Genomic DNA, 24,049 nt, shown 5'->3' with positions numbered 1-24,049 from the left:
TCATTACAGATCTTCCTGATTCACATGGTAACACAGTCATTTGGGTGGTCGTTGATCGTTTCTCCAAGATGGCCCACTTTGTTCCTCTGCCAGGTCTTCCTTCTGCTCCTCAGTTGGCTAAACATTTTTTCCTGCAAATTTTTCGCCTCCACGAACTTCCCATGCATATTGTTTCTGACAGAGGCGTGCAATTTGTTTCTAATTTCTGGAGGGCTCTCTGCACCCAGTGTAAGATTAAACTAAATTTTTCATCTGCCTACCATCCACAATCTAATGGACAAGTGGAAAGAGTGAACCAGGTTTTCGGCACTTTGTTTCTTCTCGCCAAGATGATTGGGTCGACCTCCTGCCCTGAGCCGAATTTTCTTATAATTTAAAAAATTCTGAGTCCTCCGCTAAATCTCCGTTTTTTGTGGTGTACGGCCGTCACCCTCTTCCCCCCCTCCCATTGCCCACTTCTTCTGGTGTTACTGCTGTGGATGAGCTGACTCAGGATTTCCCCTCCATCTGGCGTGACACCCATGATTCTCTCCAATTGGCTTCCTCCCGGATGAAGAAACATGCTGACAAGAGCAGAAGGGCTCCTCCCATTTTTTCCTCGGGTGATAGAGTATGGCTCTCCGCCAAATATATTCGTTTCCGGGTCCCGAGTACAGGTTCTTAGGCCCGTTCAAAGTCCTAAGACAGATTAACCCTGTGCCCTATCAGCTCCACCTTCCTCCCTCTCTCCGCATTCCTAACTCTTTTCATGTCTCGTTACTTAAACCTGTTATCCTTAATCGGTTTTCTCCTAAGGTTCCTGTCCCTGTCTCCGATTCCTCTGATGTCTTTTCTGTCAAAGAGATCCTCGCCTCCAAGGTGGTCAGAGGTAATAAAATTTTTTGGGTGGATTGGGAGAATTGCAGTCCTGAGGAGAGATCCTGGGAGCCTGAAGCCAACATCTTAGACAAGAACCTCATTGTCAGGTTTCTTGGCCCCAAAAAGAGGGGGAGACCAAAAGGGGGGTACTGTTACGCTGAGCGCTCTGGGACCCCCCCCTCCTCCGGAGCGCTCACGGCGTCTTCTGCCCTGCAGCACTCCGGTCAGCAGCATTGACCAGAGACACTGCTCTGTTGTGCCTGGCGAGGATGCGATCCGCGGACAGGCATGTCCCGCTAGGCGGATCGCATCCCGTCCCACTCACCTGTCACAATCTCCTGCTGGGTCCCGGTGCCTGTGGCCCCGCTCTCTAGGGCGCGCGCCTGGCCCAATCAATCTAATTAGCTTCCATCTGTTCCTTGTGCATTAAAGTCTGCTTTCCCTTCCATTCCCTGCCGGATCTTGTTGCCTTGTGCCCTGAGAAAGCGTTATAGTGTGTTCCCAAGTCTGTGTACCCAGACCTTCTGCTGTTGCCCCTGACTACGAACCTCGCTGCCTGCCCTGACCTTCTGCTACGTCTGACCTCGCCTCTGTCTAGTCCTTGTGTACCGCGCCTGTCTCAGCTGTCAGTGAGGTTGAGTCGCTATCGGGTGGAACGACCTGGTGGTTACCTGCCGCTGCAAGTCCATCCCGCTTCGCGGCGGGCTCTGGTGAAAACCAGTAACCCCTTAGATTCCGTTCCCCTGGTACGGCCCACGCCATCACCTCACTGACACAGAGGATCCACCACCAGTGTCCTCTCTGCATACCAGTCCGGATCCTGACAGTGTGATTTTGCATCTCAGGGGTGCACTTACTTAGACAACAGTGATACAAATTGTAGAGAGGAATATAGTAAAGCACTCACCCGTAGTAGATGGAAGAAGGCACTTTTATTCTATGTGGTTTCAAGATGGCACAAAGCAGGGAGGGGAGGAAAGAAACCAAGCTTGGGAGAGCTCATTGGTGACGGGCCCATTTTGTGGGTCTTCCTGCTTGATCACGCCCCATGGGGAGTGACCAAGCGGGAAGACTCACAAAATGGGACCGTCACCCACAAGCTCTCCCAAGCTCGGTTTCTTTCCTCCCCTACCTGCTTTGTGCCATCTTTGAACCATATGGAATAAAAGTGCCTTCTTGCATCTACTACGGGTAAGTGCTTTACTATGTTCCTATGAAAAAATTCTACAATATACTGTATGCCGGTGCAGTGCCATGGATTGTAATTTGCCATAGATTGTGATGGAGTGACTCAGCAGTTTTCCCTGCTCGAGCGCTCCACCTCCATCACATTCTATAGGCTGACACTCGCACACCACCCCCCAACCATTGGTTACTGCGGGGGCTGGGGGGTGTGTGCGAGTGTCACGTGACATATTTAACCATCAGGTATCGCACATCACAGCAGTCTCACTTGGGCTATCACAGGGAGAGGATCTCTCCCTGTGATAGCCCGAAGCTGCACGAAGCTCTTATGGCGTCTGTGACCCGATTACGAGAGCGGAATGGAGCCACAGAAGTCAATCCATTTACTGTGTCCTCCCCACTGCGCCTGCCAGCTTGTGTGCCCCTCGCACAAGCTGACAGTGTCATTTACCAGCGTGATCACTATTCACCGCTAACGGGACCCCTGTGCCCGCTAACAGTGTTATGTGTCCCCTCTGCGCCTCAATGTTCACTGCTAACGGGACCCCTGTGCCCGCTAGCAGTGTTATGTGTCCCCGCTGCGCCTGTCAGCTTGTGTGCCTCTCACACAAGCTGACAGTCAGTGTCACCCGCCAGCGCGAGCAATGTTCACTGCTAACGGGACCCCTGTGCCCGCTAGCAGTGTTACGTGTGTCCTCTGCCTGCGCGAGCCATCCACCCCGCCCGCCCGCGGCTCTGTTCCCCGCTCCCTGTTAGCTCAAGAAACGGGAAACATATTTAAAGTACTTCAGGCGCAGCGCTAGCCATTGCGCATGAGTAGGTTCGAGCGAAGCTAAATTTGTACTGCGCATGTGCAGCATTACGCAAATGGCGTAGGGCTATAATTAGTGTAGTTTATCATAGTTTAGTAAGCTAAAGGCTGCCAAGGCATGCTGGGAGTTGTAGTTTAGGACAACAACTCCCAGCATGCCCAGACAGCTTAAAGCTGCCCAGGCATGCTGGGAGTTTTAGTTTAGGACTACAACACCCAGCATGCCCAAACAGCTAAAGGCTGCCCAGGCATGCTAGGAGTTGTAGTTTAGCTTAAATTAGACAGCGAAGGGACTACAACTCCCAGCATGCCCAGACAGCTAAAGGCAGCCCAGGCATGCTGGGAGTTGTAGTTTAGCTTAGATTAGACAGCGAAGGGACGACAACTCCCAGCATGCCCACACAGCTGAAAGCTGCCCGGGTATGCTGAGAGTTGTAGTGCAGTGAAGGGACCACAACTCCCAGCATGCCTAGACAACTGAAAGCTGCCCGGGCATGCTCGGAGTTGTAGTGCAGTGAAGTCACCACAACTCCCAGCATGCCCAGACAGCTAAAGGCTGCCCAGGAATGCTGGGAGTTGTAGTTTTACACAGGTATAAAGTAGTTAGCGTAGTGTTAGCGCAATTTTAGCGTAGTTAGCGTAGCGTTAGCTTAATTTTAGCGTAGCTTTAGTTTAGTGTTAGTGCGGTTTTACAGTTTTTAGCATAGCATAGTGTTAGCGCAGTTGTAGCGTATTTAGCATAGCGTAGTGTTAGCGCAGTTGTAGCGTAGCTTAGTGTTAACGCAGTTTTAGTGTATTTAACGTAGCTTAGTGTTAGCGCAGTTGTAGCGTATTTAGCATAGCGTAGTGTTAGCGCAGTTTTAGTGTATTTAACGTAGTGATAGCACAGTTTTAGTGTATTTAACATAGTGATATCGTAGTTTTAGTGTATTTAGCGTAGTATTAGCGCAGTTTTCGTGTATTTAGCGTAGTGTAAATGCAATTTTAGCGTATTTAGCGTAGCTTAGTTTTAACGCAGTTTTAATGTATTTAGTGTAGTGTAGCATTAGCACAGTTTTAGCGTATTCAGTGTAGCGTATTGTTAGCGTAGTCTTAGAGTAGTGAGCGCAGCGTAGTCTTAGAGTAGTTAGCGTAGTGTAGTGTTAGTCCAGTTTTAGCATAGTTGGCGTAGTTGTACACGGGTGTAGTGTAGCTAACTTAGTTTTACAGGCAGATGAAGTGTAGTTTACAGAGTTTAGCGTGGGGTGTAGCTTAGCTTAGTCATAAAGTGAAGGGGCTACAACTCCCAGCATGCCCAGACAGCCAAAGGCTGTCCGGGCAGGATGGAAGTTGTAGTTTTGCAAAAGTAGCAGAGGCAGTTGCGCTCTGCTACATTAATGTAGTATACAGCCACCTGTATAGATGGGTGGATATGGTGATCACAAGGCCACTTACCCACCTCCGTTCCTGCTCCGTCACTGGACTATTAGCAATGCAGGAAGATGATGGAGCTCGAACGGGGGTGGTAAGTTAGGCTCTCCAGGTACTAACCCATTTTTTTTTGTGTTTGTCTTCTCGTTTCAGATACGTGAATGCGGAGGACTACATCGGAATCGGTGGACTACAACGATGACCTGCATTTTTTCTTTTCTTTTAATAAAATGGTTAACGAGGGCTGTGGGGGAGTGTTTTTCCTAATAAAAATGTTTTAACTTGTGTGTGCTTTTTTTCTTTATTATTACTTTACAGGCTTAGTAGTGGAAGCCGTCTTGTAGACGGAGTCCATTACTAAGCGTATGGTTGGTATTTGGCTTAAAATGAAAAGGGGAACCACACACATTTTGTTTTTTGTTAAAAAAAAACAAAACGTGTGGTTCCCCGTCTTTTCATTTTCAGCCAAATACCAACCAAACAGCAACAGCCTGACTTTACCAGGGTGGGCGGGGACCATTGTTACTGGCCCTCCCCAGCCTAAATAATGCCAGCCTGTTACCGCCTAGGCCCAAGAGCGCCATATTTGGCGCTCTGGGCCTGTTGGTATCGGCTCTTCCCTATACCCCTGTGGCGTTGGGTACCAGGGTAATAATTCGGGGTTAGCGCTAGCTGTTTTGGGGGCTAACGCTATGCCCCGACTTAGTAATGGACTCCGTCTACAAGACGGCTTCCACTACTAAGCCTGTAAAGTAATAACAAAGAAAAAAAGCACACACAAGTTAAAACATTTTTATTAGGAAAAACACTCCCCCACAGCCCTCGTTAACCATTTTATTAAAAGAAAAGAAAAAAATGCAGGTCATCGTTGTAGTCCACCGATTCCGATGTAGTCCTCCGCATTCCCGTATCTGAAATGAGAAGACAAACACAAAAATAAATGGGTTAGTACCTGGAGAGCCTAACTTACCACCCCCGTTCGAGCTCCGTCATCTTCCTGCATTGCTAATAGTCCAGTGACGGAGCAGGAACGGAGGTGGGTAAGTGGCCTTGTGATCATCGTATCCAGCCATCTATACAGGTGTCTGTATACTACATTAATGTAGCAGAGTGCAACTGCCTCTGCTACTTTTGCAAAACTACAACTTCCATCCTGCCCGGACAGCCTTTGGCTGTCTGGGCTTGCTGGGAGTTGTAGCCCCTTCACTTTATGACTAAGCTAAGCTACACCCCACGCTAAACTCTCTAAACTACACTTCATCTGCCTGTAAAACTAAGTTAGCTACGCTACACCCGTGTACAACTACGCCAACTATGCTAGAACTGGACTAACACTACACTACGCTAACTACTCTAAGACTACGCTGCGCTAACTACTCTAAGACCACGCTAACAATACACTACGCTAAATACGCTAAAACTGTGCTAATGCTACACTACACTAAATACATTAAAACTGCGTTAAAACTAAGCTCCGCTAAATACTGCGTTTACACTACGCTAAATACACGAAAACTGCGCTAACACTACGCTAAATACACTAAAACTGCGCTATCACTACGTTAAATACACTAAAACTGTGCTAACACTACGCTATGCTAAATACGCTACAACTGCGCTAACACTATCCTACGCTAAAAACTGTAAAACCGCGCTAACACTAAACTAAAGCTACGCTAAAATTGAGCTAACGCTACGCTAACTACTTTATACCTGTGTAAAACTACAACTCCCCGCATGCCTGGGCAACCTTTAGCTGCGCTCCTGTCTGGTGGTGGTGAGCAGCCGGGGGCGGGGCCGGGCAGGGACATTACAGACGTGCCGTGCGCATCACGTGACCAGCCCGAGCAGCAACTGAAAGTGCTAAAGAGGCTGCAGCTGAAAGCTACAGCTGAAAGCTGCCCGGGCATGCTGGGAATTGTGGTCCCTTCACTGCACTACAACTCTCAGCATACCCGGGCAGCCTTCAGCTGTCTGGGCATGCTGGGAGTTGTGGTCCCATCAGCTAAATTACAACTCCCAGCATGCCTGGGCAGCCTTCAGCTGTGTGGGCATGCTGAGAAATGTCGTCCCTTTGCTGTCTAATCTAAGCTAAACTACAACTCCCAGCATGCCTGGGCTGCCTTTAGCTGTCTGGGCATGCTGGGAGTTGTAGTCCCTTCGCTGTCTAATCTAAGCTAAACTACAACTCCTAGCATGCCTGGGCAGCCTTTAGCTGTCTGTGCATGCTGGGTGTTGTAGTCCTAAACAACAACTCCCAGCATGCCTGGGCAGCCTTTAGCTGTTTGGGCATGCTGGGAGTTGTAGTCCCTTCGCTGTCTAATCTAAGCTAAACTACAACTCCTAGCATGCCTGGGCAGCCTTTAGCTGTCTGGGCATGCTGGGTGTTGTAGTCCTAAACTACAACTCCCAGCATGCCTGGGCAGCCTTAAGCTGTCTGGGCATGCTGGGAGTTGTAGTCCTAAACTACAACTCCCAGCATGCCTGGGAAGCCTTTAGCTGTCTGGGTATGCTGGGAGTTGTAGTCCTAAACTACAACTCCTAGCATGCCTGGGCAGCCTTTAGCTGGGAGTTGTGGTCCCTTCACTGCACTACAACTCTCAGCATACCCGGGCAGCTTTCAGCTGTGTGGGCATGCTGGGAGTTGTAGTCCCTTCGCTGTCTAATCTAAGCTAAACTACAACTCCTAGCATGCCTGGGCAGCCATGCTGGGAGTTGTGGTGCCTAACCCCCTTTCACTTTTAATACTAAACTATGCTAAACTACACTAACTATAGCCCTACGCTATTTGCGTAATGCTGCGCATGCGCAGTACAAATTTAGCTGCGCTCAAACCTACGCATGCGCAATGGCTAGTGCTGCGCCCGAAGTACTTTAAATTTGTTTCCTGTTCCCTGAGCTAACAGGGAGAGGGGAACAGAGCCGCGGGCGGGCGGGGTGGATGGAGGACACACATAACACTGCTAGCGGGCACAGGGGTCCCGTTAGCAGTGAACATTGCTCGCGCTGGCGGGTGACACTGACTGTCAGCTTGTGTGAGGGGCACACAAGCTGACAGGCGCAGCGGGGACACATAACACTGCTAGCGGGCACAGGGGTCCCGTTAGCAGTGAACATTGAGGCGCAGCGGGGACACATAACACTGCTATCGGGCACAGGGGCCCCGTTAGCGGTGAATATTGATCGCGCTGGCGGGTGACACTGTCAGCTTGTGCGGGGAGGACACAGTAAATGGATTGACTTCTGTGGCTCCATTCCGCTCTCATAATCGGGCCACAGACGCCATAAGAGCTCCGTGCAGCTTCGGGCTATCACAGGGAGAGATCCTCTCCCTGTGATAGCCCAAGTGAGACTGCCATGAGCTGCGATACCAGATGGTTGAATATGTCACGTGACACTCGCACACCCCCCCCCCCAGCCCCCGCAGTAACCAATGGTTGGGGGGTGGTGTGCGAGTGTCAGCCTATAGAATGTGATGGAGGCGGAGCGCTCGAGCAGGGAAAACTGCTGAGTCACACCATCACAATCTATGGCTAATTACAATCCACGGCACTGCACCGGAAACTCAGGAGATTGGGATGACAGCATATACTACAGCATGTCCCCGCCAGATCTATGTGCCACACCTAGTCTAAAAGTAAAATATATATAGAAAGCACTCAGTGGTGTGTTATCCTTAGGAGAGATTGGCAAACACACAAATGAAATGTGTACACTTACCAACAGTGGTTGTATACGACCAAGTACAACATTGGAAAAAGCATAGATTACCCAAACAAATGAGAATCCCTGCAGCCACTCCTAGTCACAAATCACTTAAAATAGCCAAACATTTCTGATCCAGGTGCAAATTAGGATAAACAGGTGAAGAGAGTCTTTCCAAGCAAAAGGATTTGTTTACCAATCATGCAACGTGTTTGCTGATTCCTGACGAGGCGGATCTCCATGAAACCCGTTGCATGATGGGTAAATTGATCCTTTTGCTTGGAAAGACTCTCAGTGCATCTTTATCCTACTCTTCACCTGAAGGAGAAGTGTTTGGCTAGTCTAAGAGTGACCATGTTCTGCACATTTGCAAGCATATACTGTATTATTGTGAGACTCAAAAGTGCACATGCTTTTGAGAGAATGCGTGTATGCTAGTTAGCAAATGTAGTGATAAGATTCCCTTCCCTCTGCCACTGCAAAGCCATAGGCATAATGGGAAATGTAGGCTGATATTGGTGAACCATATCTCATGAGAAGAAGGAATCAAGATGATAGACAACCCATTCGTACCACATCAACTAAGGTACATATATCCAAGGAACACCTAAAATAATTTAATTTACATATGCTGATGTGGTGCCCACAAGGAGGATGGATGAAATAGCAAAGGGCAACTGAGAGTAGAAGTCACACGGGCAAAGTTTCTATTGTAGTCAGAGATGGCTTTGCTGCTGAATAGTTCTGTATTTCCCCCTGTGGGTCTGCACAATAGATAGTAGTCCTTGACTATGGGGTACCCTTGCATGAGGTGTCTGGGCAGTGTACCCATGATGGTTGTGTTCAAATTCACTTCACAAAAAATATAAAGGGAACACTAAGATAACACATCCTAGATCTGAATAAAGGAACTAATCGTATGAAATACTTTCGTCTTTACATAGTTGAATGTGCTGACAACAAAATCACACAAAAATTATCAATGGAAATCAAATTTATCAACCCATGGAGGTCTGGATATGGAGTCACACTCAAAATCACAGTGGAAAACCCCACTACAGGCTGATCCCACTTTGATGTAATGTCCTTAAAACAAGTCAAAATAAGGCTCAGAAATGTTTGTGGCCTCCACGCGCTTGTATGACCTCCCTACAACGCCTGGGCATGCTCCTAATGAGGTAGCAAATGGTCTCCTAAGGGATGTCCTCCCAGACCTGGACTAAAGCATCCGCCAACTCCTGGACAGTCTGTGGTGCAAAGTGGCATTGGTGGATGTAGTGACACATGATGTCCCAGATTCAGGTGCTCAATCAGATTTAGGTCTGTGGAACGGGTTGGCGAGTACATAGCATCAATGCCTTTCTCTTGCAGGAACTGCTGACACACTCCAGCCACATGAGGTCTAGCATTTTCTTGCATTAGGAGGAATTCAGGGCCAAACGCACCAGCATATGGTCTCACAAGGGGTCTGAGGATCTCATCTCAGTACCTAATGGCAGTCAGGCTACCTCTGGCAAGCATATGGAGGGCTGTGCGGCCCCCCAAAGAAATGCCACCCCACACCATGACTGACCCACCGCCAAACCGGTCATGCTTGAGGATTGAGCAGGCAGCAGAACGTTCTCCACGACGTCTCCAGACTCTGTCACGTCTGTCATATGTGCTCAGTGTGAACCTGCTTTCATCTGGGAAGAGCACAGGGCACCAGTGGCGAATTTACCAATCTTGGTGTTCTTTTGCAAATGCCAAACATTCTGCACGGTATTGGGCTGTAAGCACAACCCCCACCTGTGGACGTTGGGCCCTCATACCACTCTCATGGAGTCTGTTTCTGGCCCTTTGAGTGGACACATGCACATTTGTGGCCTGCTGGAGGTAATTTTGCAGGTCTGGGGTAGTGCTCCTCCGGCTCCTCCTTGCACAAAGGAGGAGGTAGCGGTCCTGCTGCTGGGTTGTTGCCCTCCTACGGCCTCCTCCACGTCTCCTGATGTACTGGCCTGTCTCCTGGTAGCGCCTCCATGCTCTGGACACTACGCTGACAGACACAGTAAACCTTCTTGCCACAGCTCGCATTGATGTGCCATCCTGGATGAGCTGCACTGCCGGAGCCACTTGTGTGGGTTGTAGACTCCGTCTCATGCTGCCACTAGAGTGAAAGCACCGCCAGCATTCAAAAGTGACCAAAACATCAGCCAGGAAGCATAGGAACTGAGAAGTGGTCTGTGGTCACCACCTACAGAACTTGCTAATTGCCTATAATTTACACCTGTTGTTTGTTCAATTTGCGCAACAGCATGTGGAATTGATTGTCAATCAGTGTTGCTTCCTGAGTGGACAGTGTGATTTCACAGAAGTGGGACTTGTAGTTACATTGTGTTGTTTAAGTGTTCCCTTTATTTTTTTGAGCAGTGTACTCTGGACAAAGATGTAACTTGCAAACTTACAAAATAATTATTTACCAGTAAGGGTCTATACAGGTTGATTAATATTGTAGAGCGGCATAGGCCATATTCGAATTTGCGATACTTCGCGAATATATGGACGAATATTCGTCATATATTCACTAAATTCGCATATTCGTACTATTCACATATTCGTAATATTCGCGTATGCGAAAATTAGCATGTACAAAAATTAGCATAAGCGAAAATTCGCATATTCAAATTTTCGCATATGCGAAAATTTGCACACCAGTCTCACACAGTAGTAATAGAGCCTTCTTTACACCACACAAGCTGGAAGCAGAGAGGGGTGATCCCTGTGATGTGTACTGTGAAAAAAAAAAAAAAATACGAATATTCGTAATTACGAATATGTAGTGCTATATTCGCGAATATTTGCAAATTTGCCAATATGCGATATTCGCTAATAAAATTTGCATTGCGAATATTAGCGAGCAACACTTGATTAACTGTGGAGTAGATACTTATACTCATATTTGCGGGTATTGCGGTTTCCTATGGCAGGGCAGAAGATACACATAATCGTGATGTTTAAGCCAAGGGGCACTAACTCTGGCCTACTTTAAGTGATTGAAGAAAATTACTTGCTCAGCTATTCACCCTTCTATCTAAATGAGTCTCTGTCTCAGAATAGTAAAGGATACTTGAGTCGAATTCCCTCTTAGCGTGGACTGGATACAGTAAAACCATCTGAAACCCAATGCTGTGCCTTGATCACTGCAACCGACCCAGAACTGACTCAGGTAAAATTTAGTAACAGAGGGTAGATAAATTGGCAGGAGCCAGGGTTATTTGCTTCACAGCAGACTTTAGGTGGCTTCTGGAATACTGAACTGGGCCGAATATACCTTATTTTCTCCTGACTTCGCAGACTGAGACAGACTGAGCTAGACTAGACTGATTCCAGCCCTCTGGGGAGAAGGGGTTGGACTTGGTCTAATCTGAGGGAAGTCATGTTACATGCATCTGTATAGCTGCAATCCACCTGTAGATAGGGAATACGTTTATCTAAAGTGGTGTTCTTCATTAAGGCGGGAAAGTTCTTGGAATGCTTAAATTATCTGATAAGCTTCTGGTCTATAAATCCAATTATTGTCATAGCTAGAGATGAATGAATTTTTAGAAAAATTCCATTCGGCTGATTCACCAAATTTTTTGAAAAAAATTGATTTAATCTGAATAAATTCGTGGCAAATCAATATAATAAAGTGTATGTGTGTTTTTAACATTTTTTTTTTACTTTTTTTCCTTCATTTTTTACATTTTTTAAGAAGTACTACTACTCCCAGCATGGAACAGACTGTTCAATGATGGGAGTAGTAGTACCTGTACTAATAGACAGATTACCCCAGGTGTCACTTCTGACACCCGTTGCGATCCTCCTGTATAATGTATAGAAGCAGGCAGCTTGCCGCTCTTCTGCGCGATCCTGCACTATGTTCTGCGATGTAAAGTTCTTCACATCACAGATTCATATTTCCCGCAGAGAGCTGTGATTGGCCAAATGGTTCCAGCCAATCACAACTCTCTGAGGGAAAATATGAATAATAGGTATATATATGGCACTGCAGGGGACCAGAGAAGAGAGGCCGTTCCCCGCATCTATACATTATACAGGACGATCGCAGGGGGTGTCAGGTACTACTGCTCCCAACATGGAGCACACTCTGCTCCATGCTGAGAGCTGTAGTACCTGCATTAATAGACAGATCGCAACAGGTGTCACTTCTTACACCTGTTCTGATCTGTCTATTAATGCAGGTACTGCAGGACTAATTATCGGGAGCGATATTATATATATTTTCACTTTACTTTTTTAGCCCCATTTATTTTATTTTTTCGGGCATTTAGATGTGCTGGCATGAATAATTGCAGAGGTCAAAGACGAGATGAGGACAGGGACATCAGTAGTATGTATACTACAGTAGGCAAAAAAAAAGCTGACAATTTCCTTAATTTACCAAAAATCCATAAATTTACAGAGGTCTTCTATCAGAAATTAAAGACACTTCAAATTGTAATTTGTGGAGGCAGATGGCCAGGACAATAATGTATGTATGTGTATAATGTATTTGTGAAGGATGATGTCATTGTATTTATACAGTATGAGCTGGTTGTAATTGACAAATTATTGCAACTTACTGCAATTCCAATGTCTCTGCTCTGTATGTGAAAAATATTATTTTTTTTATGTTGGGGATGATGTAAGGGAATGATGTAATGTAATTCCTGAATTCCAGTACAGTGGTTGCAGTGGGACCGGCAGGTAGTCTATGGCCGTCCTAGGGCCATATGAATGGAATAAATAAAGTTTTGAAATATACAGTTGCTGCTCTAATTAGAGGTATTAAAGGAGATATTCAATAGTGAAAAAAACGAAATGAAGTACCTGCCACAATGTAGACCTTGCCTCCATCATCACACAGCACTTTTCATTATTTGTCTGACCACTCCAGTTTGTGAGATATGCTGCAGTGAAAATCCCTGTACTTCCTGGTTATGGAGCTCAGCTCCCATGATCCTTTTCACTCTCACACAGCCGACTTTCTCCCAAGTACAAAACATAATGTACGCCCCCATACAATAAAAAAACGCCCCCAAGCCGTCCTCTAACACGCCCTACTATGCTAAGTCATTGCCCTTCCTAATGCTCACCAATCACAGTCCTCATAGCACCACCAATCACAGCCCACACATGCCGACCGACATTGTATATACGCCCATTCATTTCAAGTCAGGCTAGCTGCACTAGCCTGACATAAAAAGATACAAGAAGATGTATAATACAAGATGCATAATATGCAGGGGGAGAATGAGGACTTACAGTGCAGGGGGAGAATGAGGACTTACACCAGTGGTCCTCAACCTGTGGACCTCCAGATGTTGCTAAACTACAACTCCCAGCATGCCTGCTAGGAGTTGTAGTTTTGCAACATCTGGAGGTCCACAGGTTGAAGACCACTGACATACACAGCTCCTTCCCTCCCCTGCTCTGTCTACATAGGACACACAGAGCAGCCATGGGTTGGATTTTTTTTTACTGCAGAAGACAGTGCAGGGGGAGAATGAGGACGGACACAGCCCCTCCCCCAGCTCTGTCTACACACGACCTCATTCATCACAGGGAGGTTTCAAGTTTTCACGGGGAAAACACAGAGCAGGGGAGTGAAGGAGCTGTGTACGTCAGTGGTCTTCAACCTGCGGACCTCCAGATGTTGCAAAACTACAACTCCTAGCAGGCATGCTGGGAGTTGTAGTTTTGCAACATCTGGAGGTCCGCAGGTTGAGGACCACTGGTGTAAGTCCTCATTCTCCCCCTGCACTGTCTTCTTGTATTATGAAGAGCTGCACTCTCCATCCTCCGGGAGGGGGGGGGGAGGGGGGGGAGGGGGCGTGGCTTATCTCCTGCAGACCTCGGGCTCTGCGGTCAGAATTTTTCAGGGGATAGAGTATGCTGCGCTTGCGCAGCAAAGCATCAGTGATTGGCTCTGACTACAGAGCCAATGTGCATTGTGGAGGAGAGGGGCTGTACAGGGGGAGGAGAGGGTATAATGAATGGGCCGGGCAGCAGAGCAGAGAGAAATGACAAGCCGACCTCAAAATGGCCGCGGGTGAAGAGAATGCGTGGGTCGACATGCTGAATTATGCAGCACTTCCTGTCCAGAGGAAAACCAGGAAAAAAGCTACTTTCCGTTCCACTTGGTTTAAGTAAGTATATTGCAGAGTTATATAACTTTTAAAACTGTTGCTAACTGTATAGAATTTTTCACCGTTGGACTACTCCTTTAAGGTTAATTGAATAATGAGACCACATCCAATTAAGGTCAAATAGGTAATAGAACATCAAAGGAATGTAGGTCAAGGGGTTTAACCTTAATTGGCTATGTGTTTTTTTATTCAGTTAAGGTCTTTCCCTCCTATTTCCTGTTCTTCATTCATCTGTCTGCTGTGTGAGCGAAAAATAATAATATATCTACATATATGATATATATATATATATATATATATATATATATACACACCAATAGGTCGCAGCACAAGAGCAGCAGACTCCAAGTTCAAATAGGCTGTTGTCTTTTATTTGTTACCAGCAGTGCAAGGTTTCGGCTATATGTTAGCCTTTGTCAAGCGAAACGTTGCACTGCTGGTAACAAATAAAAGACAACAGCCTATTTGAACTTGGAGTCTGCTGCTTTTGTGCTGTGACCTGTTGGTGTGTGGATGTCGATATACTGGACTGGTTATCTGGACGATCACCTGCACTAACAGCTGGGACCCAGTGCTGTTCTCCACCTCTTTTGTATATATATATATATATATATATATATATATATATATATATATATATATATATATATATATAGGATCTATCTGATTATGAGGAAGCTGCAATAGAATATCTGGACTTTTATATATTTTTTTGTAATTTTGTATCTTGAACTCCCACACAAGCAGAAATAATCTAAGGTACGGACAAGTGTGCAATAACATGCAGTAATGCCGTATGCTGCTCTGCAATTTGTGCAATAACAGTCAAGTTTACAGTATGTAGAACTATAGTGCAAAATAAGGGGACTCTACTGCGCTCAAGAGCACTGTGGCAGTCAGAGTGTATCTAAGTTTTGATAATCTATTTCAGCATTTTTTAAAAGGACTTATTAAAAGTGAAGTTTTATTTAATAAGGTTTCCGGGACATTTTAGATATATATCTATATATATATATATATATATATATATATATATATATATATATATATATATCGAGTATAAGCCGACCCGAATATAAGCCGAGGCCCCTAATTTCACCCCAAAAACCTTGTAAAACTTATTGACTCGAGTATAAGCCTAGGGTGGGAAATACATCATCCCCCCTGTCATTATCACCCTCTGTCATCATCACCCCTGTCATCATCCAGACACCCTCTGTCATCATCACCCCCTGTCATCATCCAGACCCCCTGTCATCATCCCCCCCCATACCCTCTGTCAAACCCTCTTTCATCATCACCCCCTGTCAATTTTCTCCGTCATCATCCAGACATACATCTCGTTGTCTACTCACCTCCCCAGTTATCTCATTCCTGTTGCCTAGTAGCTGCAGGGACCGTACACATTCCGGTGGGGAGGGTGAGCCGGTCCAGGCCGTCCACCTTCACCTGAAGGCCCTCTTCTCCGCTCCGGGCCGCCCCACGGACTAGTGATGCTGCATTAACGATGACGCGCAGGGATGTCCGTGCGCAGGGATTGATGGGGAGGGTGAATCGGTCTGGGCCGTCCATCTTCACAGGGAGGCTCTCATCACCACTCTGAGCCTGCCCCAATCTAATGACGCTGCGTTGACGCTGCCGCGCAGGGACGTCCGTGCGCAGGGATACCACTGACGTCACGGACATCTGCTGCGCACGGACGTCCCTGCGCGGCAGCGTCATTAGATTGGGGCAGGCTCGGAATGGTGAAGAGGGCCTCCGGGAGAAGATGGATGGCCCAGACCAGCTCACCCTCCCCACCGGTCCCTGCGCACGGACGTCCCTGCGCGTCATCGTTAATGCAGCATCACTAGTCCAGGGCCAGGCCTGGAGCGGAGAAGAGGGCCTTCAGGTGAAGATGGACGGCCTGGACCGAATCACCCTCCCCACCGGAATGCGGACTGTCCCTGTATTGTAGATGGGCGAAGATGGACGGCCGGGTCCACCCCCCACTGCTTCGCCCCCCCCCCTCCACCACCTGTATGCCAGAAGCGATTTTTTGTTCACTCGAGTATAAGCCGAGGGTGGCATTTTCAGCACAAAAAATATACTCGGCTTAGACTCGAGTATATACGATATATATAACAAATATACACACACACACACACACACACATATATATATATATATATATTTATATATATGATCTAATTTGAAAGTTTACATCTACATACATTTACAGTATATATTATTACATATTATCCATATGGTTCATATACTTGATATGCTGGACCCTGCAACAGTATTGATATATGCTGCTGGACCCACCGACATTCAGTTTGCAAACAGTACAAAATATATGTTTGCAAACTGTCCATAGGTACTCAAATAGGATGTGGGTCTCGTTCCTTCAACCCAGGTCAGATATGCTGCAGGATCGGCGGTACCCACGGACAGTTTGCAAACATATATTTTGCACTGTTTGCAAACTGACTGCGGCAGGACCCAGCAAATCGAGTATATATACCATATGATAATATGTAATAATATATACTTTAGATGTATGTAGATGCAAACTTTCACATTAGCTCATAAATATATATATATATATATATATATATATATATTTTTTTTTTTTTTTTGCTCACACAGCAGACAGATGAATGAAGAACAGGAAATAGAAGGGATAGACCTTAATTAAATAATAAAACCAATGCCAATTATGGTTAAACCACTTGACCTACATTCCTTTGATGTTCTATTACCTATTTTACCTCAAAGGAGTAGTCCGGCGCGCACTTTTCTCATTTTATCTGGTCCGGGCTGCAAAATAAAAGTAAACAAACTCTCTTTTACCTGCCAACGAGCCCCCGGTTCTCCGGTAAACTCCGGTACAGGTGTTCGGTCCCCGGGCTGTATTCTTCTTACTTCCTGTTAGCCCGGCACGTCACACGGAGCTTCAGCCTATCACCAGCTGAGGCGGGACATCGCTGCTGCTGGTGATAGGCTGGAGCTCCGTGTGATGTGCCGGGCTAACAGGAAGTAAGAAGAATACAGCCCGGGGACCGAACACCTGTACCAGAGCACCGGGGGCTTGTTGGCAGGTGAGAGAAAGTTTGTTTTCTTTTATTTTGCAGCCCGGACCAGTTAAAATGAGAAAAGTGCGCGCCGGACTACTCCTTTAATTGGATGTAGTCTCATTATTCAATTAACCTTAATTTGCTCTAATTATAACAGCTACTGTATATTTCAAAGCTTTATTTCTTCCATTCATATGGTCCCAGGACGGCCATAGACTCCCTGCCCGTCTCGCTGCAACCACTGTACTGGAATTCAGGAATTACAACTCCTATCATCCCCTACATAAAAAATAAAAGATTTTTCACATACAGAGCAGAGATATTGGAATTGCAAGAAGAGTTTTGCAGTAATTTGTCATTTTAAACCAGCTCATACTGTATAATTACAATGACATTGTCTTTCAAAATGACATTAACTACATACATGCATTATTTTCCCGGCCATCTGCCTCCTCAAATAACAATTTGAAGTATCTTTAATTTCTGATAGAAGACCTCTGTAAATTTATGGATTTTTGGTAAATTAAGTAAACTGTCAGCAGAGTGTGCTCCATGTTGGGAGCATTAGTACCTGCAGTTAAGGAAAGATCACAGTTGGTGTCACTCCTGAAACACCCTGCGATCGTCCTGTATAATGTATATATGCGGGGCACGGATGCTCTTCTCTGGTCCTGCACTGCCATATATATACCTAATATTCATATTTCCCGCAGAGAGTTGTGATTGGCTGGAACCATTTGGCCAATTACAGCTCTCTGCGGGAAATATGAATCTGTGATGTGAAGAACTTTATATCTCAGAACATAGTGCAGGATCACGCAGAAGAGTGGCCAGCCGCCCGCATCTATACATTATTCAGTGACACCCAGGGCGATCAGTCTATTAACACAGGTATTACTACTTCCATCATGGAACAGTCTGTTCCATGTTGGGAGTAATAGTACTACCTAAAAAATGTAAAAAATAAAGAAAAAAAAATTAAAAAGTTAAAAGCATGCACACTTTATTAAACACATTATTAAAATACATTACTAAGAAAAAGTTTAACAAAATGAATTCTAAAAAAATATATATTATTTTTACATTTAAATGGCCGCTTTCTACATATTTAGGCCCATGCCTGCCTACATTAATTGGTCCCTGTATAAAAATTACTAAAAATTTTGTAATAGAAAAAAAAATTGTTAAATACATTTTTTTTACTGCAAAAACTTAGTGGAATCTTAGCCTTAGAGTAATAACAAAATGGAGTGTATGAAGAAATTTGTTATTTCGAATCGAGTGGATATTCAGATTCAGCCCGAATCAAATTTTCCATGTAATTCTGAACGAATTTGGGTTCGTCTGATTCAATTCGCTCCTCTCTAGTCATAGCTGTAATGTCGACTTATTAATCAGAATAAAATCATTGATATTTTTTAATCAAATCTTTTTCCCACTTCAGCTCTCTTACTATATACGGAGGGTCCGGCTTAACATTAATGTGGACAATGAGAAATATTTTGATTACAATGGGGATCCTCCTGGAGACTACGCCATCATCAACTGGCAGCTGAAGGGGGATGGGACCCTGACCCAGGTTAAGATAGGCAGCTATAATAGTAAAGGCCCTTCTTCTCGGACTCTAACCCTGGACACTAGTTTGATTGCGTGGAAGTCGGGGAGTAAACAGGTAGGTAACAATACTAAAAATATCAATATTTACAAGAACTGGATGGGAATGATTTAAGTGGGGATGAGCAAATCGAATCTGACGAATCCGAATTCGTCACCAATTTCATGAAAAATTCAATATGTAACGAATCCGAATATCACCACAATTCGATAAAACAAATCGGTTCATTAAACGCCATTTAGTGCGGTCCAGGCTCTAGGGCATCTAAAATGGTGGCTTCACATGTGAGGACATGGGGCAAGGAACCCTGGGAAAGCGAATAGGCAGTATAACCCTGAATCACATTCAGCATGCAGCCTATCAGCAGCCAGCCAGCCATGATGTCACAGCCCTATATAATCAGCAGCCATTGCTGCAGCCTGCCATTTCAGTGTTTTAATGCACAGAGAGCATTTTATTGCACAGAGAGAGAGCAGTGTGTGTGTTGCACAGAAAAACAGTTTTACAGCAGCGATTCACCACAAGCCCAAATCACTGCAGAAAAGCACTGACAGGGAAGGGAGAGAGAGAAAGTAAACATTTGGGTGTACTACACAGTGACTCTGTACTGCTGCACTGGGGTGTACAACAACTATAAAGCTAATAGGGGCCAGTTTGGGCGAGCAGTGCACAAAAAGCCATAGTCACCTGCTTTTAGTGCCTAATACAGGTTGCATAGCGGAGCATATTGTCCTCTCATAAGTGTAACCTGTGCATCCATAGGTGGTGTACGATTTTTTTCCTGTCAATCAAATTTTGGCCTAGTTACTGTGAAAGGCCAGCCAAAGCTACACACTTGTTTTTGTAGCCTAATACAGTTTGCAGCAGAGCGTATTGTCCTCCTCTCATAAGTGTAAACTGTGCGTACAGCTACGTGGTGTAGGTTTTTTTCCCCTGTTAAACTAATTTGTGCCTAGTTACTGTGAAAGGCCAGCCAAAGGTACACACTTGTTTTTGTAGCCTAATACAACTTGTAGCAAAGCATATTGTCCTCCTCTCATAAGTGTAAACTGTAAAATGTTAGAAAAAGCAGCAATTTTGGACTTTTTTTTTCTTTTTTTACGTTCACGCCATTCACAGTATGGGATGATTAACACTTTATTTTAGTAGTTCTGATATTTACGCATGCGGTGAAAAAAAAATTAAGAAATTTTTTTTTACACTTTTTGGGGGTAAAATTGGGAAAAGGGACAAGTAACATTTTTATTGGGGGACTATTTATAGCAATCATTAGATTGCTAATATTGTTCAGTGCTATGCATAGGGCATATCACTGATCAGTATTATCAGCTATCTTCTGCTCTGGTCTGCTCGATCTCAGGCCAAAGCAGAAGACGCCGGGAGACCGACGGAGGCAGGTGAGGGGACCTCCGTCCACCATTATTGATGATTATGTGGGCAATCTGATCATCCATTTTAGTGATGGCCATGCGCGATCACGGATGTCGGCCATAACAGGTGGGTCCCTGGCTGCTATCAGCAGCCGGGACCTGCTGCACATGACCCGAGCATCGCTCCGATGCTCGCAGTCATGTACAGGATGTAAATGTACATCCTGGTGCGTTAAGTACCACCGCACCAGGACGTACATTTACGTCCTGCGTCATTAAGGGGTTAAAGTCATAAGGGCCTAGTTACTCTGAAAGGCCAGCAAAAACTACACACCTGCTTTTTTAGCCAAATATAATTTTGAGCGTAGTGGAGCGTGCACAGAGGAGTGGCAGAAGCCTAAATTCATCAGGTGCAGGCAGAGGTCGCAGCAGACCAGGGGCGAGTGGCCTTAGCTCCCGGTATCAGCTAGCGGTCATGTCTCAACCAGCAACCCATCTGCCGTCATTGATTGGTAATCTCGGTAATCCACATCATCACAAGTGACATCTAACACCCCCAGTCAACAGTCGGTGGGTTCCTCAGACACAACCCTCAGTTGGCATGGCCCCGGAGCATTCCCTGTCTTCCAACTGCCTCTGTCCTATGCTGTTCCCTCCTCCACAGAAGTATCGTATGCTGTGGGTTCAGCTCCACTATTTAGTGCGGATGATCTACTAGAGGACAGTCAGTAGCTACTGCCCAGCCAAGAATTGGAGGAGACATCCGTCGTTTCCTCCACTAGGCAGGCAAGTAGTGATGAGGAGAGTGGTGTGGGAGGTGGTGTTTCGAGCATTCAGGCTCCTGCAGATGACACTGTTGAGGAACCTGAGGAGGACATCAGTGACGTGCAGACACATCAGAAGGGGCTTCATCATCATCAGGAGAAGAGGGTTGCAGGTTGCCCGTGAGGCAGCAGCTGAGCCAGTAAGGTGGTAGAATGGTTGGGAATCAGCATGGTGGGAGAAGTGGGAAGTCTGGAGCCAAACCTGACGTAGACCATCTGCTTTGCGGCAAACTACCTTCCCGGGAGGTAGTAGAACAGGGGTTCCTGGAGTCAGCACAGATGTTGCAGTTGAAAACTCCAAGTCAGTCTCCTGCAATATTTCTTCAATGCACTTAGAAATAGCAGCACTTTGAATATGCAGCTAATGAATTAGGCCTGCTAATGAGTAGGTGCCTATATATACACACACTCCCTCACAAGCTCCTCCCCCAAAACAAATGTAGTACCTTAACCCCATAAGGACCACGGGTTTTTTCCATTTTTGCACTTTCGTTTTTAACTCTTCACCTTTTAAAAATCATAACTCGTTCAACTTTGCACCTAAAAATCCATATGATGGCTTATTGTTTGTGCCACCAATTCTACTTTGCAGTTAAATCAGTCATTTTACCCCGAAAATCTATGGCGAAACAGGGAAAAAAATTATTGTCTGATGAAATGGAAGAAAAAACGCTATTTTGTAACTTTTGGGGGCTTCCGTATACAAGCAGTAAATTTTTGGGTAAAAATGACACCTTTCAATATCTTTATTCTGTAGGTCCATACGATTAAAATGATCCCCTACTTATATATTTTGTCGTACTTCTGGAAAAAATCATAACTACATGCAGGAAAATTTATACGTTTAAAATTGTCATCTTCTGACCCCTATAACTTTTTTATTTTACCGTGTATGGGGAGGTATGGGGGCTCAGTTTTTGCGTCGTGATCTGATGTTTTTAGCGGTTCCATTTTTGTATTGATCGGACTTATTAATCACTTTTTTTTTCATGATATAAAAAGTGACCAAAAATATGCTTTTTTGGAAAATGTTTTGCACATACGCCATTGACCGTGTGGTTTATTTAATGATATATTTTTATAGTTCGGACATTTACACATGTGGCAATACCACATATGTTTATATTTATTTTTGTTTACATGTTTTTTTTTAATGGGAAATAGGGGGGTGATTTGGACTTTTATTAGGGAAAGGGTTAAATCACATTTATTAACTTTTTTTTACACTTTTGTTTTGTAGTGTTATGGCTCCCATAGGGGGCTATTACACTGCACACACTGATCTTATACACTGATCACTGCAAAGCCATAGCTTTGCATTGATCAGTGTTATCGGCGGTCTATTGCTCAATCCTGCATTTCAGGCTTGGAGCAATCAATCGCTGAACGGACGTGCCAGAGGAAGGTAAGAGGACCTCCGTTCGCATCCTAGCTGATCGGGACACCGCATTTTCACTGTGGTGGTCCCGATCAGCCCAACAGAGCAGCCGGGAAGCTTTTACTTTAGTTTTAGACGCGGCATTCAACTTTGAAAGCCGCATCTAAAGGGTTAATAGCGGGCGGCACCATGATCACTGCACACCCCATGTTCTGGCATGAGTTACATGCCGGGACCGACCCGATATGATACGGGGTCACCGCGTCACCTCACGTTATATCGCGGGAGCCGGCCAAGGACGTAAATATACGTCTTTGGACGTTAAGGGATTAATGAGCTATGCCCATTAGCAAACACACAATAGCTAACACCTGAACAAATTCCTTACCTGTTCTCAAGCAGCGGTCAGCAAAAACACAGATGTTGCAGTTGAAAACTCCAAGTCAGTCTCCTGCAATGTCCAATGCACTTAGAAATTGCAGCACTTTGAATATGCAACTAATGAATGAATATGCAGCTAATGAATGATCAGTACACCACTGGCAGCCCCGGCCTTAGTATCTACTGGGGCACCGGCCTGCAGGGCATATGATCCACTGCCCACCTGATTGCTGAATGGAGAGGGATGGAGGACTAATGGGAAAGAAGGACAAGAAGGAAGTGAATGAGATATGGATAGAGAGAGATGGAGGGAAATGGAAAGGTCCCCAAGTCCCTTTTGCCAAATTTAAAGATGCTATTATTATAAATGACACATTGTATATCTTTTACTGGGTCCCAGGATTTTCAAGTAAAATTTACTGAGAAATAGATGTGCAAAGAGGAGGGAATATTAAAGGAGGTTATGCAAGAAGGACTAAAAAGTTATTGGTAGAGTAGGAAGTGATGAAAGAAAACAGTAAAGGGGAGGGAGAGAAAAAAATGAGAAAGGAAGAAGAGAGTGAAGAAAGAGATGATGAAGGCAGAAAACAGTGAGTAAGAAAAAGAAGTAATAAAATAGGTAAGGAATGAAGGTATAAGAGAAGGAGGGAGTAATGGAGAAGGAAATAATGAAAGGAGATAGAGAGGAAGTGAGGCAGAAAGTGAGTGAGGGAGGGAAGGAGGAAGAGAGGAAGTTCGAGAGATAGAGTGAAGAAGGGAGGAATAGAGATGTAGAGTTAGAGTAGGTTATAAATTATTGTAAGAAGTGACTGAGTGAAGGAAGAAAGGAGTGAAGGATGGAGAGAGGAGAGGGTAAGGAGTGTGGAATGGTAGACATCCTAGATGAAGTGATGAAGAAAAGGAAGTGAGAGACAATTATCCTTGACCCTGATACTCCCCACACCCTTTTATTCCCCTACAGAAAAAATCCTGATTTATTTTTTATATATTTTTAATAAAATAATGTAAGAATATTTTTTTAAGAAGTTAGATTTTAATGGACACAGCCCTCTCTGTGTTACGCCGAGCGCTCCGGGTCCCCGCTCCTCCCCGGAGCGCTCGCTACACTTCCCTCACTGCAGCGCCCCGGTCGGTTCCACGGACCCGGGGCGCTGCGTTACCACCTCCGGCCGGGATGCGATTCGCGATGCGGGTAGCGCCCGCTCGCGATGCGCACCCCGGCTCCCGTACCTTACTCGCTCCCCGTCAGTTCTGTCCCGGCGCGCGCGGCCCCGCTCCCTAGG

At 45.4% G+C, this 24,049-nt stretch overlaps 1 protein-coding gene across 1 annotated transcript in view; it reads left to right on the top strand.

The window, feature by feature from the left end:
* LOC130367288 (extracellular calcium-sensing receptor-like) overlaps positions 1 to 24,049 on the top strand; it is a 66,275-nt gene that overhangs the window by 22,626 nt on the left and 19,600 nt on the right. The window contains exons 4-5 of the mRNA XM_056569694.1: positions 11,097 to 11,174; positions 18,643 to 18,870. Coding sequence (XP_056425669.1) covers positions 11,097 to 11,174; positions 18,643 to 18,870 — 306 coding nt within the window. The remainder of the gene's footprint in view (positions 1 to 11,096; positions 11,175 to 18,642; positions 18,871 to 24,049) is intronic.

This window comes from Hyla sarda, chromosome 4 (genome assembly GCF_029499605.1).
Source record: "Hyla sarda isolate aHylSar1 chromosome 4, aHylSar1.hap1, whole genome shotgun sequence".
In the NCBI taxonomy this organism is placed as follows: Eukaryota; Metazoa; Chordata; class Amphibia; order Anura; family Hylidae; genus Hyla; species Hyla sarda.
The sequence above is the reverse complement of the archived record's forward strand: the minus strand, read 5'-3'. Positions and strand labels throughout refer to the sequence as shown.